The sequence below is a fragment of the Onychomys torridus genome, chromosome 15 (assembly GCF_903995425.1).
Source record: "Onychomys torridus chromosome 15, mOncTor1.1, whole genome shotgun sequence".
In the NCBI taxonomy this organism is placed as follows: Eukaryota; Metazoa; Chordata; class Mammalia; order Rodentia; family Cricetidae; genus Onychomys; species Onychomys torridus.
Window position 1 is genome coordinate 15,642,165 of NC_050457.1, and position 18,853 is coordinate 15,661,017.

The 18,853-nt window shown below is 41.8% G+C and overlaps 1 protein-coding gene across 4 annotated transcripts in view; it reads right to left on the reverse strand.

Moving 5' to 3' along the window:
* Rasgrf2 (Ras protein specific guanine nucleotide releasing factor 2) overlaps window positions 1-18,853 on the reverse strand; it is a 225,652-nt gene that overhangs the window by 140,683 nt on the left and 66,116 nt on the right. For 3 of the 4 annotated variants that reach the window (XM_036207032.1, XM_036207031.1, XM_036207030.1), the window contains exons 3-4: window positions 4,250-4,397; window positions 2,073-2,162 (exon numbers count right to left, since the gene is read on the reverse strand). In XM_036207032.1, the coding sequence (XP_036062925.1) occupies window positions 2,073-2,162; window positions 4,250-4,397 (238 nt within the window). The remainder of the gene's footprint in view (window positions 1-2,072; window positions 2,163-4,249; window positions 4,398-18,853) is intronic. The other variant, XM_036207033.1, reaches the window with a different exon arrangement.

Sequence of the window (18,853 nt, forward strand, 5' to 3'; positions counted from 1 at the left end):
AACATCATATATCCCTTAAAATGGATCTGAATTTCCATGGCACAATAGGAAAAATGCAAACCTGGGAAAGTGCACTAATCTGTATGGTTTAACCAGTCAACAAACACTTGCTGAATATCTGTTAAATGCCCAGGTAACTGAAACCCTGGGAAAATAGCTATGTATCATAATCCTTCGCTCGAAGGCAGGGCGCTTTGAACTCCAATCCTATTTCCTCATAATGGACCCTAAAATAAAAGGTCCTCACTAACTATAAAAATCACTGGATAAGTACTTAGGATGTGGCCCTTTAGAGATGACAGATTCAACAAGGAGGCATATTTCAGGTTCATAATTCATTAAAGCTTTAATTCCCTACCTGATCCCCTTAATATGACCATCATCTATTAAACATTCCTGTAGCATGAATCTTAAAAGCTCTTATTAATAAAAACAAACCCAGAGCCAGGTATTGGGGTGAATGCTGAAAGATCAGAGAAACAAAACAAGCCACATTCAACCTCGCCTCACCAATTCCTCAGCTGATCTTGTTTCCTCAAATTGGAAGCCTCTGAGTCTTCATCCAAATGGGTCTCAGCTGAACTGCTGCTAAAAGCTAAAAGTTTAACAAAGGTTCTAGTTCCTGGTTCTCACACCTTATATACCTTTTTGCTTCCTGCCATCATTTCCTGGGATTAGGGTATATGTTACCATGCGTGGATATTTCCAGTGTGGCTTTGAACTCAACAGAGATCCATATGGATCTCTGCCTCCGGAATGCTAGGATTAAAGGCGTGTGCTACCCACTGCCTAAACCTATGTTTAATATAGTGGTTGTTCTGTTCTCTGACCCCCAGATAAGTTTATTGGGGTACACAATATATTAACCACACATTCCTTTTTAATATCCACTTCACCAATGTGATATAAATTGCCATGCATTTAATTTTGCAACACTTAAGATGTTGCCATATGCCTTCTAATTTTGACACCCAGCGTCAGTTCCCATATGGCTGTTAAAATTGCTACACTCAAACAATAGAAATTAAGCACATTGCAATAGAATTGTATGAAGAAGTTCTATGCATACTATTTTGAGAACTCTAAAGGGCTTTTTTTGTGAATTATAAGCAATTTTGAGTTGTGATCTTTTGAAGCCTTTTAGCCTTTTAGCTACAATTTGCCAAGATTAGAGAAGATATGTGGTTCATTTGTAAACAACCTTTCCACAGACATTTATTTGATTTGGGACATTTAAAAAATAATAGCTAATTTTGAAATCTATTAACAAATTAAAAAATAGGTTTAAAATTGCTTCTTTGGAGAATTGCAAAGGTTCAAAACTATGTCTTTCTTTTTGTTATTCTCTTATTTAATAGAATTAGGTTTAGAAAATTCAGCTCAATTAAAATTTGTGTTAAATAAAATCTTTCTATTCACTTTGGCAGATGTTCCCTGATGAACAATAGCTGCCTCATTTATTTACTAACAGATCAGCTCCCACAATATGACTGAAAATTGGATATTATTAATATCCTTGTTTACATGCAACAGCATACTATTAAAAGAAAGGCAATAGCATTAGTCTTGGAACACACTATCATAAACCAGGTTCCAATAAAAGATTATAATGCTAAGAAAATAATAGTTTTACTTTACTTTATTATTTCTTGAAAGTTGAAAATGTTCAACTCAGCCCAAAGAATCTGTTCCAAATTCTGAACAACATTTGGTTAAAAAAAATTTTATATCTAGTAGGGAATAGTTATTTAATATAGAAATATAATTTCTTCCCAACTATGAATGTGACAAAATCAGGAGTTTCAACAGCACTGCATTCACCCAATAGAGTACACTGCTGTCTAAATGTGTGTTTTTAGTGTTCTTCCCAGAATCCAAAAGGGAAGTTCTAGATCTGGAAAGAAATCTCAGGCTGAAATTTTTCAGAACAGTGTGGATCCCAATGAAGGGACAGTCTGGGAATCATTAGTGGAAACACCAAGGCTGTTCCCAGCTTGTGGACACAATAACAAAGTTGCCATCACAAAGCAGACAACTGGTCACCATGCTCCTAGAAACCTGCCACTTTTTACCTTTTTAATCTTCTTGATGTCTGGATCCTCATCCTCTTGATGGCTGTGGTAAGGGCGCATCCGTTCCTTGGTTTTATTAAGAGCAACAATCTGTAACACAAAAGAGGTCCAGTTCAGGATTTGGGAAATGGTGGTATACAGCCATACTAAAGAAGTTCTACCCACAAAGACATCCAGAAACCTTCATTGTGTATGCCCTCTCCCTTATTTGGTGCTATAATGCAGGGAACATGAGTCTTACTCCAAGCCTGGTGTTTCAAGTGCTGACAGGCAGTGATCCACAAAGTGTGACCTGAGGTCTGTCTTAAGAGAAATACTAGTCCAGAACTTAGCCCTGATAGACCAAGCCAATGTCTCCTCATGACTCTGCCTGAAGGTGGATGCCATGAAGACAGACACACTCAACTTAAAGCTCTGGTAATCAACCAGTGGCTTTTGAAGTGTGTATCCCACAGTCCTTGTGCAGTCTTTGGGAAATAGTGGCTACCATGGCAATCTCAGTGTCTTGGGGTTGATGAAAAGGGCTAGTTCAAAGAAGCAAAGGGGACTGTAATAAACTGCCCCCATGTGACCTGTAAGGGGGAATTTAAGACCTAGTGGCTTCTTGCCTTCACAGCAGTACAGTTCTATAGTTTAGCCTCAATTATGGTTCACATAAGCCTAAAAATTTAAATAGAATCATTGAGAAGCCAACACTGAAAAGGTCAGAAGATTGCCCCCACACACACACCAGTGACCTGTCTTTGGATCTTATTCCCCAAATCAAATATACTCTACTTCCATTTTTCTAGGAGAAAATGGGATGATAATAGGGTAAGAAATAATTCCTGTCAAGCAACTACAAAAGACTACAGAAAACCCTGCCTCTGACAGCTTTTCACTGCAATTTATATTCTAACTAGAGCATAGTAGAGACAGATCGACACACACAGCAAATATTGGGGAGCACTGCTTGGTGCTGAGTTCCTCTTGCGGTGTAAATATCAACCTGCTTCACTCAGTAAACAGGCATCTGCTCTGGTGTACTGGGGCAAAGAAAGAACACAATAATTTTGTTTTAAATTACATGCCTGATATAGCCTTTTAAAATGCAGGTTTGTCAAGGTTTCTGTTGTTGTTCTCACTGTATCAACTCTCAGGGCTGCACAGAGGAGGCTGGGAAGTCTAATGATACAGTGAACACACTTGGCAACTCATCGTCTCTAAAGGAGTTCTCGCCTCCATGCTCGAGCCAGATATGCTGAGCATCCCACTCTCAGGATACCTGGGAGCAGGAGGTGAGGCCCACGCAGGAGTCACAGTGAGCCTCAGGGAAATGTAAGAGGATGAAAAAGGAAGTGTTTGCACAGTAAAAATGGCAAGAAAGTAGTCAAAGCCAAGGAGCCTTTCAGCAAGGATCATGACTACTACCTTTGGCCCCCTATCCTTTAGATCTAAGAGATCTGGCTAGAACAGAGAGGACAATCTAGTCTCTATATCCCTCCTCTGTTCTTCAGTTACTGCTCACTTTCTGTGAGCACCCACAGGAGAGCCTGGAAAGGTCTCTGCATAGGTTGAGACCTGGGACAGAAGGAGGACCCAGCCACAGCACCATGGCTATAGATTCAAAGACTACCTACTCCATCACGTAACAGTAACACCACCCTGAGGTTCACCAGAAGTGCACGTTGAGGGAATGGAGGCCAAGGGAGAGACAGAAATGCCCCACAGTCAATTGGTGTCTTCTTGTTTAGCCCAAATGTGCATCTCAGAATTCTGCAGGGGGCAAGCTAGAAGTAAAGTTTTGTAATTCCTATCTGGTCCTTCCTTGGATATCATTTTGGGACTTTAAGTTATCCCATGGCAGACTCACAGCTGTTACTCCAAGAATCTATCTGATGACTATTATAGATAGATAGATAGATAGATAGATAGATAGATAGATAGATAGATAGATACACACACATAGTGCTTCTTATCTAACAAAGGACATTAGGGGCACACATAACAACAGAAGAATCCATGTTTATTATGGTATGTTCTAGCAACACATCTCCACAATGGATTCATGTCTAGATCAGCAGCCAGCCATATATCTATTGATAGCAGAGCTCTGCATTACATTTTTCCTGAGATTATCCTTTTCTCCTGAATATTTGACAGGTAATCATGAGGAAGTGACCGAAGGCAGGAAATACCTCTGATTTAAGCCTTTCAATTTCGGTGTCTTGATCTTCCAGCTGATGTCGAAGTTGGTTAGCAGCAATTTTTTCTGTCTCCACGATCTGAACTAGATGAATGTACTTCTGCATTAGCACTTCCCTTTCAATCAAAATGTCTGCATAACTTAAGAGAAAAATACACAGTTAGTTAGTCACTAGCATGTTGCTACATGGCAATTTCACATAGCACAGTGCTCACGCATTTAAAAAGGGACACACACGTGTTGTTTGGCTAGATCACTTACACACTAACCTGCCTCATACAGTTGGTGTCTCAATAATACAGAATTTCAGTATTCATCATATTACATATTCTCCAACTAAGAATCCATTTAATGCTGGTTGCTACCCACAATTTTAACTTGACTATGAGAAAAAAGTCAAGGAATTTTGAAAGATTTTAATATGAAAGTGTAAGTCTTTTTTAAGGAAGAGATTGAGTATTTTGAATTGATGCCACCCAAGGATGGGATTCAAAGTATTTCATTAACCAGTGAAATTGACCTTCTTTTGGCCAGAATGAAGACGGCAACCCTGAGAACAAGGTCTGTTCAGGAAGAACTGTTTTGACTATTATGGAGACCACCCATTCTGTGGCGTACAGATCATCCACTACTCTGTTCTGAAAATGAGCAGAAACCACACATATGATGGAGAAAGTTAAACTCCTTGGGCCCTGACTTCAGCACCTCACCTATGTCCATTTCTTCAGCTAAACATGATAGAGAAAACCTTCTCTTAATTTTTACTAATAATGCAATATTGAGGTGCCTGGAATATGGTGCAATGTCAAGGCACTTGGAATATGATGTAATGTCAAAGTGCCTGGAATATAATACAATGTCAAGTCTCCTGGAATTTTACATCAGATCCTTTTGCACTGTTTAGGGTGGTAAGGTGCATGTTTCTCTCTTCATAAAACCTTTCCCAAATGGCCTGATAACAATTGTAATTAATAATGGACACTACTTGTTGGGTATATAGGACGTATCATACATTTTCTCATTGCATACTCCCTGTAATACAAGAGGTGGGGTTTATGATCGCAATCTGTAGGGGAAGAATTGGTTCTCAGAATACATATTGACCCCAGGGTTAGGATCAAATCAAAGTCTGTCTGACCCGAGTCCATGACATAACCACAAGCCAAATTGCCTCTCAGGGGAGAAACAGCACCAGACCCCTTGGAGGCTTCTGCCAAATCTCCAGGCTACTTGTCTTTGCTCTGGGACTTTGACCCACTGAAGCCATGTTTATATCTCAAAACCTCCCTCAAGATCATGGTGAACAAACGTAGGAGGAGATACCTGGTGCAAACTGTACCAGATAGAATTTCTATTCATGGAATCTTGCTCTGTGTGCTTTAAGTGAGATGAAATGGGCCTGGGAACTCAGGTCGCCATTGTTGGGCAGCCTTGTTTAACCACCCTATCCCAAAGCAGGCGCAGAAGTCTGCTGAGGAAGAAAAGCAAACACAAAATGAGCAGAATGTCTGAGAGAGAGGCAGTGACTACCTGGGTTCTGCTTTCACAACATCTGAGTAGAGTTACATACACCCTGTAGTTCAGAGAGCCGTGTGGCTTCCTTCTAGTAAATTCTCTCTCTAACCACTTTGAAACAGCACATTGTATCACTGAGAACTAAGAAGTCTGGGGACCACGCTAAGGCCACACTGTAGCTGAGTCACCTGACACACTCAGCATCACATGTGTTGGTGAGGATCCAGAGTTAGTAGCGGTCTCAAGTCACTGGCTCAAGAAATCGCTCCTTGAGCTTAGAAAGACAGACCATGCACCTATACGAGTGGAAAGAAAAAAGACGGGGTACACTTGATAAGTCTTCCTTCCTCCATCCAAAGCAGAGGTCCTCAACCTGTGGGTTGTGACCCTTTGGGGGGGGTCGCATATCAGATATCCTGCATTTTAGATACTTACATTAAAATTCATAACAGTAGCTCAACAGCAGTTCTGAAGTAGCAATGAAAATAATGTTATGGTCACCACAGCATGAGGAGCTGTATCAAAGGGCCACAGCTTCAGGTGGGTTGAGAACCCCTGCTCTAAGGGGAGGCAGCAGCACCAGAGCATAAGAAACTGAACTATAAAAATCCTGTCCTTTATTGTCAGCTTTACCAGAGACACGTGGAAATGTCTACAAATGTATTAGATCAGCATTAGGTAGCAGAGAAGCATTTTTGTTTGACATGTGGGGCTGAGCTCTGCGGACTCCTCGGCTGACACTGGCTGTCTCCCTTCTCTAAGGTTCCAATGCAATGTTAGAAAACATTGACTTGTTTGTTCTTAGTGAATGAAACTATGACAATATTGAAAAAGACACTGTTGACAGACCAAGTATTGTGTTTTATGAATTTCAGTCAAAAAAAAAAAAAAAAAGACTGAGCAGAATTCATTTGGTGGGGAGACTAGAGGAGAGGAAATCAAAGATGTAGAGCCCTACATGAGAATATGAGATGGTTCTCACCAGGGTTGTCCCAGGGAAGCACCAAACACAGAGCCAAATAATGCTAAGAACAAAAGCTAGCACAGGATGGATCAGGAAGAGAGCCTGCAAAAGGTCGGGAAGCTAGGCTCTGCGTCCACACCCCTAGATCACAGCTATGATCTGCTCTCTGTAGAAAAGTCGGCCACCTTCCTAAAGAAGGCTGTGCTCAGAGAGAGAACAGTGCTTAACTGAAGATGTAAGGAAGAACCAAACAAGGAAAACTATGTGAGTACCTGGCAGTGAACCATGCGGGACCAGCTTACCACAAACTCAGTGGCTGGAAACAACGCATTTATTATGAAGTGTAGCAAAGAGGTGGATGGTACTTCGAAGGTGACATCACAGAAGACTCTGGCTTCCATCTCGCCTGCCTTCTTTTGCTGGTTTACTCAGAGGGTAGGCAGCTGCCTGGCTGTGAACTGCTCTATCCAGAGGCTCATGATGAATAGAAACCGAGGAGGGTCTCTCACCTACAGTCCTCTAGAGGCTCAGCTCAACAATGCATAAGGAAGGGGATCCAGCCAGCACCTGTAGACATAGACAGCAGCAAACCCTTCCCAACTCATGCATTCAGAGAAGCCCACAGACCTGATCAGCAGCTTGTGAGAAATTTCTAAGCAGAGGCAACCAAGCTAATCCTTGCTGAGACACAGGCCTGCAGGAGCTGTGGGGTATAATGAGTTCCTTATTGTGGTAATCACTGTGGAGTCAACCTTTAGACAACAACAGATAGCAAATACAGCCCCAAATGAACAAACAGAAAAGCTGCCACAGAAAGCAAGGGTCATCCTGGCAGCTGAGATGCACTGTCTTCAGATTAAGAGCCACGAAGCAAGCAGGCTGCCAGGGAAATGAAGCAACCGGATAGAAAAAGAAGGCTGGGAAACAAAGCCTAATTGCTAAAATTCTATAGGTCAATGAGTGTCGGAACCACAAGTCAGACCCAGGCAACAACCAAGCCGAGCGGTCAGAGACCAAGACTAATAAATAGAACAAGCTGCTGCAGGAAGTGAGACTCAAGGAGCAAACACTCAGTTCTGTGTGATTGTTTGTGTGCTGTGGGACCAAACGCCAGCTGCAATACTTTGATATATACGATGCCCTGTCCACTGTGCAAATGTCCTCATTGCTTTTTCTTTCTTTTTTTTTAAATTCTCCTTTTTTAATTTATTATATTTGTGTTTTAATTTTACATCAGCCATGGGTTCCCCTGTCTTCCCCCCTCCCACCCCCCCCCCCACCCTCCCCCCAGCCCCTCCCCTCCATTCCCATCTCCTCTAGGGCCAAGACTCCCCTGGGGATTCAATTCAACCTGGTGGATTCAGTACAGGCAGGTCCAGTCCCCTCCTTCCAGGCTAATCAAAGTGTCCCTGTGTAAGTCCAAGGTTCCAAACAGCCAGCTCATGCACTAAGGACATGTCCGGGTCCCACAGACTGGGTGCCTCCCAAACAGTTCAAGCTATTCAATTGTCTGACTTATCCAGAGGGCCTGATCCAGCTGGGGGCTCCACAGCCTTTGGTTCATAATTCATGTGCTTCCATTCGTTTGGCTATTTGTCCCTGTGCTTTTCAAGTCTTGGTCTCAACAATTCACACTCTTGCAGTCCCTCCTCTTTCTCAACAATTGGACTCCTGGAGCTCCATCTGGGGCCTGGCCGAGGATCTCTGCATCCACTTCCATCAGTTATTGGATGAGAGTTCCAGCACAACCATTAGGGTGTTTGGCCATCTGATCACCAGACTAGGTCAAATCAGGCTTTCTCTCGACCATTGCCAGCAGTCTACAGAGGATATATCATTGTGGATTTCTGGGGACCTCTCCAGCACTCTGCCTATTCCTGTTCTCATGTGGTCTTCATTTATCATGGTCTGTTATTGCTTTCTCTTACAAACAAATGAAGTGAGTTACTGGTACACAGTTGCTCTTTGAACACGTGAAGCAGCATGAGTCAAGGCAGGGACTTGCAGAGTTTCTCCTCATCAGGAGCCTTTGCTTGCCTCCCTTCCGGAGCTTCAGGAAATACTGGGAGTTACCATTGCCCCACTGGGCTGTCCAAAGGCAGGTCTTACTCTAACTGTGCCATACCACCCTTCCCACTGGCTTTTAATTTTTAGAATCCACCTGTGGCCAATTCAGAGGCCTGACTGAATTTAGGGAACAGAAAATAAATGTGGAAAACTTTATAAAGTGATAATAAATAGTAACAGGCACAATAAAAGCTCAGCATCCAGAGAGAAAAAAACACAATGAGAACACATAAAATGTCTGTGTCTGTTTAGGACACAAACTGTGCTGAGCTGAGAAGTCAACAAGAGATGTAACTGCAGTATTTTAGGACAAAGTCAACTAACTTAAGAACTGCAAAAGATAAAAGCAACAGACAGATGGAGCAAAAGATAAACATAAAAGGTAAACTGAGTTAAAGGCTTCATATTTATAACAAGTGGATAGTATTGGATAAAATTAGACAAAGGGGCTTCATAGAATATAATAAGCCAATAAATGTATAAAACACATACTACTTAATCAAAAACTGGTTAAGACCTTCAGAAGTCATTAACATTTAGCAAGAACAAAAGCTGAGTGGATTGGGTAAGGTCACACGGTGTTCCAGAGCAGCCACTCAAGAAGACAATATCCCAAACATACCAAAGCAGGTGTGAAAGATTATGTCTTTTGCATTAGTGTTTTAATTTCTATAACATAAGCCAAAAATATGATCAAATTTTCGCCAAGATGTACAAAGAAACAAGATGTTCATTAACGCAAAAGAAACTGAGACAATCCACTATACACATTTGTAAAATACAACTGGTTAATCAAGCACAGTTTATTAGAATTATTGCAAGGTATTTAAAAATCATCTTTTTAAAAAAAAAACAGCCATAAAGAGGACCACAGCTGTAGCTCAGTGATAGAGTACTTGCCTCACATATATGACATCCTGGGTTTTCCCTCCAGTACTGCCAAAAATAGGTATAAAATAATGAGTATACCAGCCAGGCGATGGTGTTTCACACCTTTGATCCCAGCACTCGGGAGGCAGAGCCAGGCAGATCTCTGTGAGTTTGAGGTCAGCCTGGTCTACAGAGCGAGACCCAGGGCACGCACCAAAACTACACAGAGAAACCTTGTCTTGAAAAACCAAAAAAAAAAAAAAATTAATAATAATAATGAGTATACCAAAGGCTTACTGTTCCATGAAAAGAAGAAATCAAGACAAATAGTGTGTATAGAACACATATTTAGGTATGTATGTGTGTGTTCATATGAAGAAGAAATAAATGGTTAATAATGTATATAGATATGTAGGGGAAGAAGAGAGACAAATACGCATGCCAAGTAAGGACATAGATCAAAGCATAAAGAGTTGTTGTCTCTGGCTAGAGACATTATAAATGGTGTTTACCCACTTTGTAAGTTACCATGTGTATGCTTGTCTATATTTCTAACACTTGTACAATACTAAGTGAGTGGAGGAATTCTGATTTTAGATATTTACCCCATTGGGTATTAATAATATGATAATAATATATGTAATAACACTAGTGTCTGGAGTAAATGTTCCTTTGCATGTTTCTGTAAGTCCAAGTTGATCCTATGACTAAAACCTATCATTAAGTGGTATGTGTTCAGAGACAAATGGAAGCTCTGGGCACAGGAATAAATAAAATGGGGGGAGGGGGTTCCGTGTCCTCATGGATCTTCCACAGCAGTAAGAATAAAAGATATATTTAATAAGAAAACCTGGTGATTAGTACTGAAGAGGAGAACAGGGAGAAGGCAGATAAGAAACAGGAAGAGAGGAAATACAGTTCCAAGCCAGGCCTAGGACGTTCTCACCAGGAAGCTGGTCCTAGTAGAACTAACTACCTGAAGGAGAGAGTCCTCACTGGCAGAAGAGCACACCAGGTACAGGCAAGCCCAAATCCCAAAGCCTGGTGATGGGGTGGTGTGGGCCTGGCCTGGCTGAGGAGATGACAAGGTCACTGGTCTCCAGGAGGCAGGCACAGGAGGGGACGAAGTAGTGAAACATGTGGGCTAATCTAGAATCTTGGGTTTTCCTTCTCATGTGGGATTCAAGCTTGGGTTTTAAAACGAGTCAATATCTGTCTTCTCAACAAGATCATTTTGGCTGTTGTAATGGGGAAGACAGGGGTAGTGAGTGGCTTGTGCTGGCAGAGGTGAGAACAGCTGGGGGTTGCCCTTCAATGATGCAGGGAAAATGCTCCCCACTAGTCTAGCTTCTGGTGTGAGCTTCAGAACAGTCAGCATGCAGTGAAAGGGTCATCAACACAATGGATTCTACATAGCTTTACACATCATATGCAGTAATTCTCGAATCATACAACTCATGCCACTGGAGTGCCTCCTTGCTCCTCTCTGCTCTTACTGGGGTGATCCTTCAATTGTGTCTACAAACCTTCTGTGAAGCCCACCAGAAAAGGGATGTCCATTCCCAGCCAGATCAATGGTGCATGCCTGGCTTCTCCAAGTTTTTCTGAGTGTTTCTTGGTGTTTCTCTTCTAATGTATTTCCAACATATACTTTACTTGGTTAAATTTTCCACTTCCTAGATTACTGTCCAAGCTTTAAAAAATTGCCAAACATATTATTCCCTTCATTTTTCTTTTCAATTCAATCCCTACCTAAAGAAACAAGAATAAAGAGGCAGAGGAAGGAAGCAAAGGTCATTTCATGGTGCCAAGGGAAAGAAACTGAAGCTATGTAAGTCAACACGATAAAAGCAAAACTAAAAACCCATCTGTGTAGTACCAACATGTGTCATGCATGGGACATACATTGGCACAAAATATTGGTGTGCAGTATTTATGATCCAAACAAAACCACCACTGTTCCTCACAGGAGAAAGGGGAACATTCAAATGAAATCCTGACATGCCCAGAGAAGAGACTCAGCCTGGAATTGCAGTGGTTCTTTATGTATAGAGGGCAAACAGTATGTTACCTTAGCGACAGGTTACTAGGTAGGTGAGATGCTCATCCTACTCATTCTAGCTCAAGACAAGTGTGTGGAGCAAACTGAAGCAAAACCTAAGACGGGAAGTTTCAGTGACAGTTCCTAAAGAAAAGACCCAACTCCAAACTCCAGGGGAATGCTCGGGTTTATAGAGAAGGTTGTTCATCCCAAGAGTCTCAGCATCTTCAGAAACAGGAAGAATCCAGGCCCAGAAGGCAGCAGTGGATCTTGAATCCTGGGGGCAAGATCAAGCCTCTGCTACAGAATGGATCTTGACTGTCCCCTGAAGGCTCCTGTACAGAAGGCTGGTCCCCAGTGCTGTTACTGTGAGGTGGTGGGAACCCTTAACACATTATTGGGAACAGACTTTTGATGGAAACTAGTCTTTTCCCCACCCCTTTTCACCTTGTGTTCATGAGGTGAATCGTTTTGTCCCATCACATACCCACACAGTGGCTTGCTGACTCACCATGGGCCCCACAGGACAGGGACAAGTGATCATGTGTCAAAACATCTGAGACAGTGAGCCAAAATACAGCTTCTTTCTTTGTAACTGAACTGACTGGAGACTTGTCACAGTGACCTGAAACAGTCTAATAGCTCCTGAACTTTCCTCACGGTCACTCAGCATCACTAGACTGTCTTCTACACTCTCTGGTCCTCAGATTTTCTCACATCTGTATCTCCACTGGCATCAGTACCTCTCAGGTACCACCTTAGCTTGAGGTCCTGGCACCATTACCCTACCAGTCTCTCCCTGACAGGTTCCTTGCTCCCCAATTATCCTCTTTCCAGTCAGTGGCGGCTCAGATGTTAAGAAAATAACAAGAGGAACAGAGATAAAAGATGAGCCCTCCTCCCTCTTCTAACAATGCTCCAACCCAGTGCACAGTCACAGTTCATTATTGAAGTGTCTCACTTGGAGCTGAGGGAAGGTTTGTCAATAAGTCTTTCTAAAGCACAATTCAACACAAAAACAGACCAGGTAGTGATGTAAGGAAACACGCCAGGAAGACAATTATGCTGAAGTTAATTACTCTGGGGTGAGGATGTTTTAGGGCACACCTCTAAAATGAACGGATTGTGTAGCTTAGCCTCTACTAGATGAACTCATTGCAGAACAAAATGACAGAAGCAAGCATTGGTGAGGGTCTGGAAAACTCGAAATCTTCATCATTTCTGGTGAGAAACAGTACTGTCCCTGTGGAAGAGACTTTGGGAGTTCCTCAAAATGTTGGTCACAGTTACCATACGGCACAGGATTCTTGTGGGTACATATCCAAGAGAATTGAAAGTGTATCTTGGATACAGATATTCATAGCAGCATTATTCACAATGGAAAAAATATAAACAACCCATATATCCATCATTTTATACATAAACAAAATGTAGTATAACCACAGAATGGACAATTCAGATATAAAAAGGAATAAGGTACCTCAAATGTGCTCTACTGGTACAACATGGGGAGTCTTGAAAACATCATGGTAAGAAGGAAGCCAGAACCAGTTCTGTCTGGTTCCCTTTTATATGAAATGTCCAGATGAAAAAATCTATTAATAAAGTAAATTGCTGGTTGGCTATGGGTAAGGGTAGATGGTAAAAGACTAACTGTTTGTTTTTATATGTTGAAAGTGTTCTGGAGTTAGAATAAAGATTGTGCAGCCTTGTGAATAATCTTAATTGTGTAACTTCAGATGAAAGATTTTTGTAGTATATGAAATATAAGCCAATTAAATAAAAAAATAATGTTTTGAATTCATTTCCCTCCAAGGTAATATATTTTGATTGGATTGTAATTCAAAAGCTTTGTAAAAAAAAAAAAACTCACAGATATAAGACAGAAAAATGGTGTAGCTGATTAACAATGAATATAACCATCAGATAACAAATTCATCATGGAAAGAACTCATAAAATCAGATAGAACATGGAAAAACATTAATAGAACAAAATGAGAGAAGGGCATGAAATGATACTTCCTATAGAAACACAGATCAAGATTAATGGTAGTAAAAAAATAATAGTCAATCCTATAAATGTCCAAGGAAATGCTCATTACACTAAGATACCATTTTTACACATCAATATAACAAGAATTTTTTTAAAAAATGATTCCAGCTTTCTCCTGCCTTGATGAGAGGGATTAAATTGGCACACACATTTCTGAAAAACAATTGGGCACAATGCCAGGAGCAAGGAACAAGGGAGGAACAGAGCAGTTTTCTTTGAAGAAATTCAGGCCAACAGAGAGAAACAGACATCTAAGCAAGCCAAAGCAATGATGTCTTAGTGGCTTTGAGAGAGACAGGAGGCTGTGCCCGAGGCTCAGACAAGGGAAGAGTTGGTCAGTCCTTCCTGGCAGGACAGGGCAAGGGCCAGGGAAGATGGTGCAGGTCACTGAGATCTCCAATCTGAGAGACAAATTTCTGTAGATCAGACTGGAAAGGACCAGTCAGCACATCAAAATTCCAGCACTGTTTTACCTGGAACCGAGGACATAAGACATTTGAAAATTTCAGCTTGGAAAGAGCATTGGGCTGACTGGCACACTGTACCCCAGAACTCAGAGTATTTGATCAAGAAGCAATACATATCAGTTAAAATGATGCACATTTTCTTTTCTTCAAGCAACACAGAGAACTATTGTACAAACCCTACCTTGCTTGCATATTTAAACTTCTGATAATAAGAAGTTAATTGAATAAAATAATAAGTCAGTAGAAAAGATTGAGGCCCTTTCAGCTGGTTAGATGTTCTTAGAAAGAACACTTTGGTAACCATGCAGAGGATAGAGATGGGGGGAAAGTGGGAAAAGGGTGAGTGAGGTGGCTCAGCAGTCAGGATTCATAGCTTGACCTAGGAAAATTGCCCAGACATGGACAGCAGTAGAGACCTGTGACAATCCACCAGTTCCTGGCAGCACTGAGCACCCAGGAGATGCTATATAGACAGTTCAACATAGAATGATGCACTTTTGTGAATTTCTACATATAACTGAGGCAATGCATCTTGCTCTGACCTGTTCTTAAATCTAGTTCTGCCATGTGCTAGGCTGGTAGCCCTCACAAGATCTTCTCATCTAAGACTGATGCAATGAAGACAGTTCCATGTATGCCATGGTGGTTAAACCAGAAGAAGTGCATGGTCCACTAGGCATGGACCATAGCCTGGAGCAAGCAGAGAAAGGGCGGCCTTAGCCACTTGGTGTGTCTTGGGGTAGATGCCAAAGAGGAGCAAATACAACGGCACGTGTCATCAAAAGGCTAAAAAGAACAAACTCAGGAGTGGGATAAAGCTTTCTTCCCCACCACCAAAAAAAAATATAATAAGGCTCAATTGAAAGACCTCCTCCTTATCCTGCTAGGAATGACAAAGTCAAAGAAAGGGTCAGGTCAAGGCCTTGCAATGCTCCATCTGCCAGCATCCAGGAATGGATGTTTCTGCCAATCCCTTTCCCCATTCAACACTCTCTCCTCAAAGCAAGCCTGAGATCCCCACATCAGACACACATGGAGAAGAGGAACGAGAACTGGAGTGTGGATTTGAGCAGATCTTCATTTGAAGAAATTGCAAAACCAGCCCAAGGCAGTGGAATGGTCTCCAACGTAAGCCACAGATCAGCACTACAGCAAAACATGATAGTCGTCTCAACACCTCCAGGTCTCACCAACTGTCTCCCAACCTCAACCCAAACCCAGCTCTCTTCTCAGGACAAGCCTTATTCATCTAGTTGTCCCTGGCTACTCATTCTCTCATGTCTTACATGCCACATGGCAGGAATGTCACAGGAACATCCAATTCCCCTTCCTGACCAAAAATCAACATCTGCTTTACAAGCTCACACTAACTCATCATTTGTTCTTCTAGTGGGTGATACTATCTAAGCTAGAGGGCAAAAGTTGAGTTAGGTGCCGTATTGACCTAATATTGTTCACCTTCAGATGGCCACAAAGTCCTCTGGTAGATTCCCATACACCCCTGAACTGCCTTATCACTCAGTTCCTGATTGCTGTATTCCAGATCCTGTGGATCCCATGCTGAAGCCAGGATGCAATGAGCTTAGAATGAAGGCACCATGTCCTCTTCCAGACCAAGGACATCTTACTCCAAAGGTCCTGTAGACTCAATATCCCAGCAGATAGAACACTAAATGGATGTCATGTGAGCCGAGAAGTCTTCAGGATCCACAATTACCTAGATCAGTGTTCTGCATGTTTTTAAGTACTCAACTACTTCAATTGAGTCTGACATACATGACTATGAAAAATGGAGAAAGAATACCAGTTATTGGTGCTGCTTAAGTTCCTGCCCAAGTGGCAAATCATTTATAAAATAACCATAGACTTAAGTGTTATTAAAAGCTCTGGCTTCAACTTACACAAACAATAAGAGAGCTGAGTTTTGGTAGCAGCTTCCCACATGCCATAACATATGCGGAATGAAATCTGAAGTGTGTCTGCTCTAGAATTATCATGTTGAGCAATTGTGTGCAAAACTCTAACACCAATGTTGCTGGGCTGAGTCAAAGTTTCAGGTTGAAAATGCTAGTTCTGATGATATTATTTTCTGCATCTGACCTATAGGAAGAAATACGCAATTGGACATCTCAGAAAACGATCCAAAGAGCGTCTAAAGACAAACTGTGGTATGGAGGCTCCCCTGACACAAGGGCCAACACAATGGCTTGTCTTCCATGGTGCATAAAGACGGGCCTACCAGGCTTCATGGAGAAGCCATTCTAGAAAGCAGGAGATGGAGAAACAGTAGTCTTGTGTAGTGTCTATTGGAGGATTTATAACAGAAAAGAACAAGCCTTGTGCTGAAATAGTTACTGATTAACCAAAATCTCTGACTTTTGAAAAGAGGAATCAATAAAGACTTAACTATTGACCACTTTAAAGCTTTCCATTGGAAGCTAGCAATGCCAGATTAATGTCACCAGATTGCCACTTAAAAGTGAAGTGTTTAGCCAACCAAGCCCAGCTCATTAGTTGTGTTTCATGCATAATGTCAAGAAAAAAAAATGGCTAATGGTCTCTGTGGGAAGCAGCTTCATTAACTTTCTGGCATTGTTTATAGATGAACAAAGTCTGGGCAAATTTTGGAGATTCCGTGTTATTACTCCTTGATTTAGAAAGTAAATATTTCAGAATCATTTCAATTCAAAAAGGTAAATATAAGAACACAAGTCTAAAGCAGTCCGATTCAAAGGAGTCATTGAAGAACTCAGTCCCGGGTATTAAATCAAAGTAAAGTAAGTAAGACAGAAAAAAAATAAGAACCAAAGCATCAAGGGAAAAAAAAAAGACCACTAAGCAGACCTTCAAATCTAAGAGGAAAAACAAGGCTGTTTACCAATCTGTCGACTAGACCACTTAAGTGGTTTCTCGAGACTGCTTTAGATTTCACTGTATCTCAAGACAACCAGTTACTGCTCACACCCACACACATGACAAAATCTTATCATGACATAGTGAAACAAACAAACAAAACATCTCTCTTCTGAAATCCATACATCTTTAAAGTAATTCTCACTGCATCCAGCTCACCAAAACCTTCCCTTGTCAACAGTAAAGCCATCTGTGGCATTCAGTGGTGCCTGCTCTTCTGGGATGTGAAGTATGGTCAAATACACATGTTTGACATCACATCCTTCATTGGAATGTTCAGGTAGAAAAGAACAGACGCAGCTACACAGGTTGTGACTGCAAATGGCCCCAGGACTCTCCCTTGCCACCTTCGTGCGTCTTTCGTCTTTGAAGCCCTGACCTCCTTAAGTCATTCTGCATCAGCCCCACTCTGGAGTACAGGCAGTGGGCACTGAGCGCTGAGCAGTGTGCATGTCCCTCACCTCACAGAGCTGCCCCTGGGAACTGGCTTTGGTTGCCAACTGCATCTCAGATAACTACTTAGAAGAAGAGTGATAAAAAGTGAAATATTTTGCTATTGGTACCTTTTACTTTCAACCATAATCTCTCTCTCTCTCTCTCTCTCTCTCTCTCTCTCTCTCTCTCTCTCTCTCTCTCTTTCTCTCTCTGGTTTTTTGAGACAGGGTTTCTCTGTGTAGTTTTGGTTCCTGTCCTGGATCTTGCTCTGTAGAGGATAGTGTCGAACTCACAGAGATCTGCCTGGCTCTGCCTCCTGAGTGCTGGGATTAAAGGTGTGTGCCACCACCGCCCAGCTACTTTCATCTTTGAAGAGAGAAAGAGAAAAAGAAGTAGGAAAAAAAAAAGCAGAGAAAGAAGGTAAGGAAGAGAAGGGCAATACAGAGCCCTGGTTAAACGTTGTTAAGTCTGGCAGACCCATGTGGTTCTGCAGCTTAACAACCTGGTGGTAGATTTTGCCCAATCTGTTTGAATTTCTGTTCTCTCATTTGTCAAATGGGACTGGTGATACCTGGCTGAGCTGCTGAAAACAATATAAAAGATAGGTGTGCAAAGTGCTTAGCATCACAGTTGTCCTTAAAAAGTAGGGAGAACAAGGAGGTTTTCAGAATGAACATGTCCAGGATTCAAAGAGAAGAAAGAAATCATTGGGGAATGGTACTTTCTTTTGTCTATTAACCTACCTAGAAGTTGTTCCTGGTCGCCTGCTGCACAATTAGCAAATGCATTTCATTTAACAATGAATGAGCCCCAATCCTTCCTTCTCTTGAGGCTCAAGGTACACACAAGCCTGCTCAGGAAGTAGAAATCGCACAGAAAATAACTTATGTTGCTACATATCTACATGTAGTACACAACACAGGTGTAGCAGCAATTTGGAGTAGCGATTGATGAGGGATGATCTATCGCAGAGTCTCAGGGGGAAGTGGCATTGCCAGATGCACAGAAAAAAAAATGCTCCATGGCTGAGTTTTTCCTTGAAACATCAGAAAGATGAGAGACGGAGCTGAATGAAGGTGAAATGATGGCACCTGTGCTGGCTAGTTTTATGTCAACTTGTCACAAGGTAGAGTCATGTGAGAAGAGAAGACCTCAGCTGAGAAAATGCTCCCATGAGCTTGGTAAAGTCTGCAATGTGTTTCCTTCATTGATGACTCATGTGTGAGGGGCCAAGGCAGCATTGGTGATCCTAGGCATGGTGAGAAAGCAGG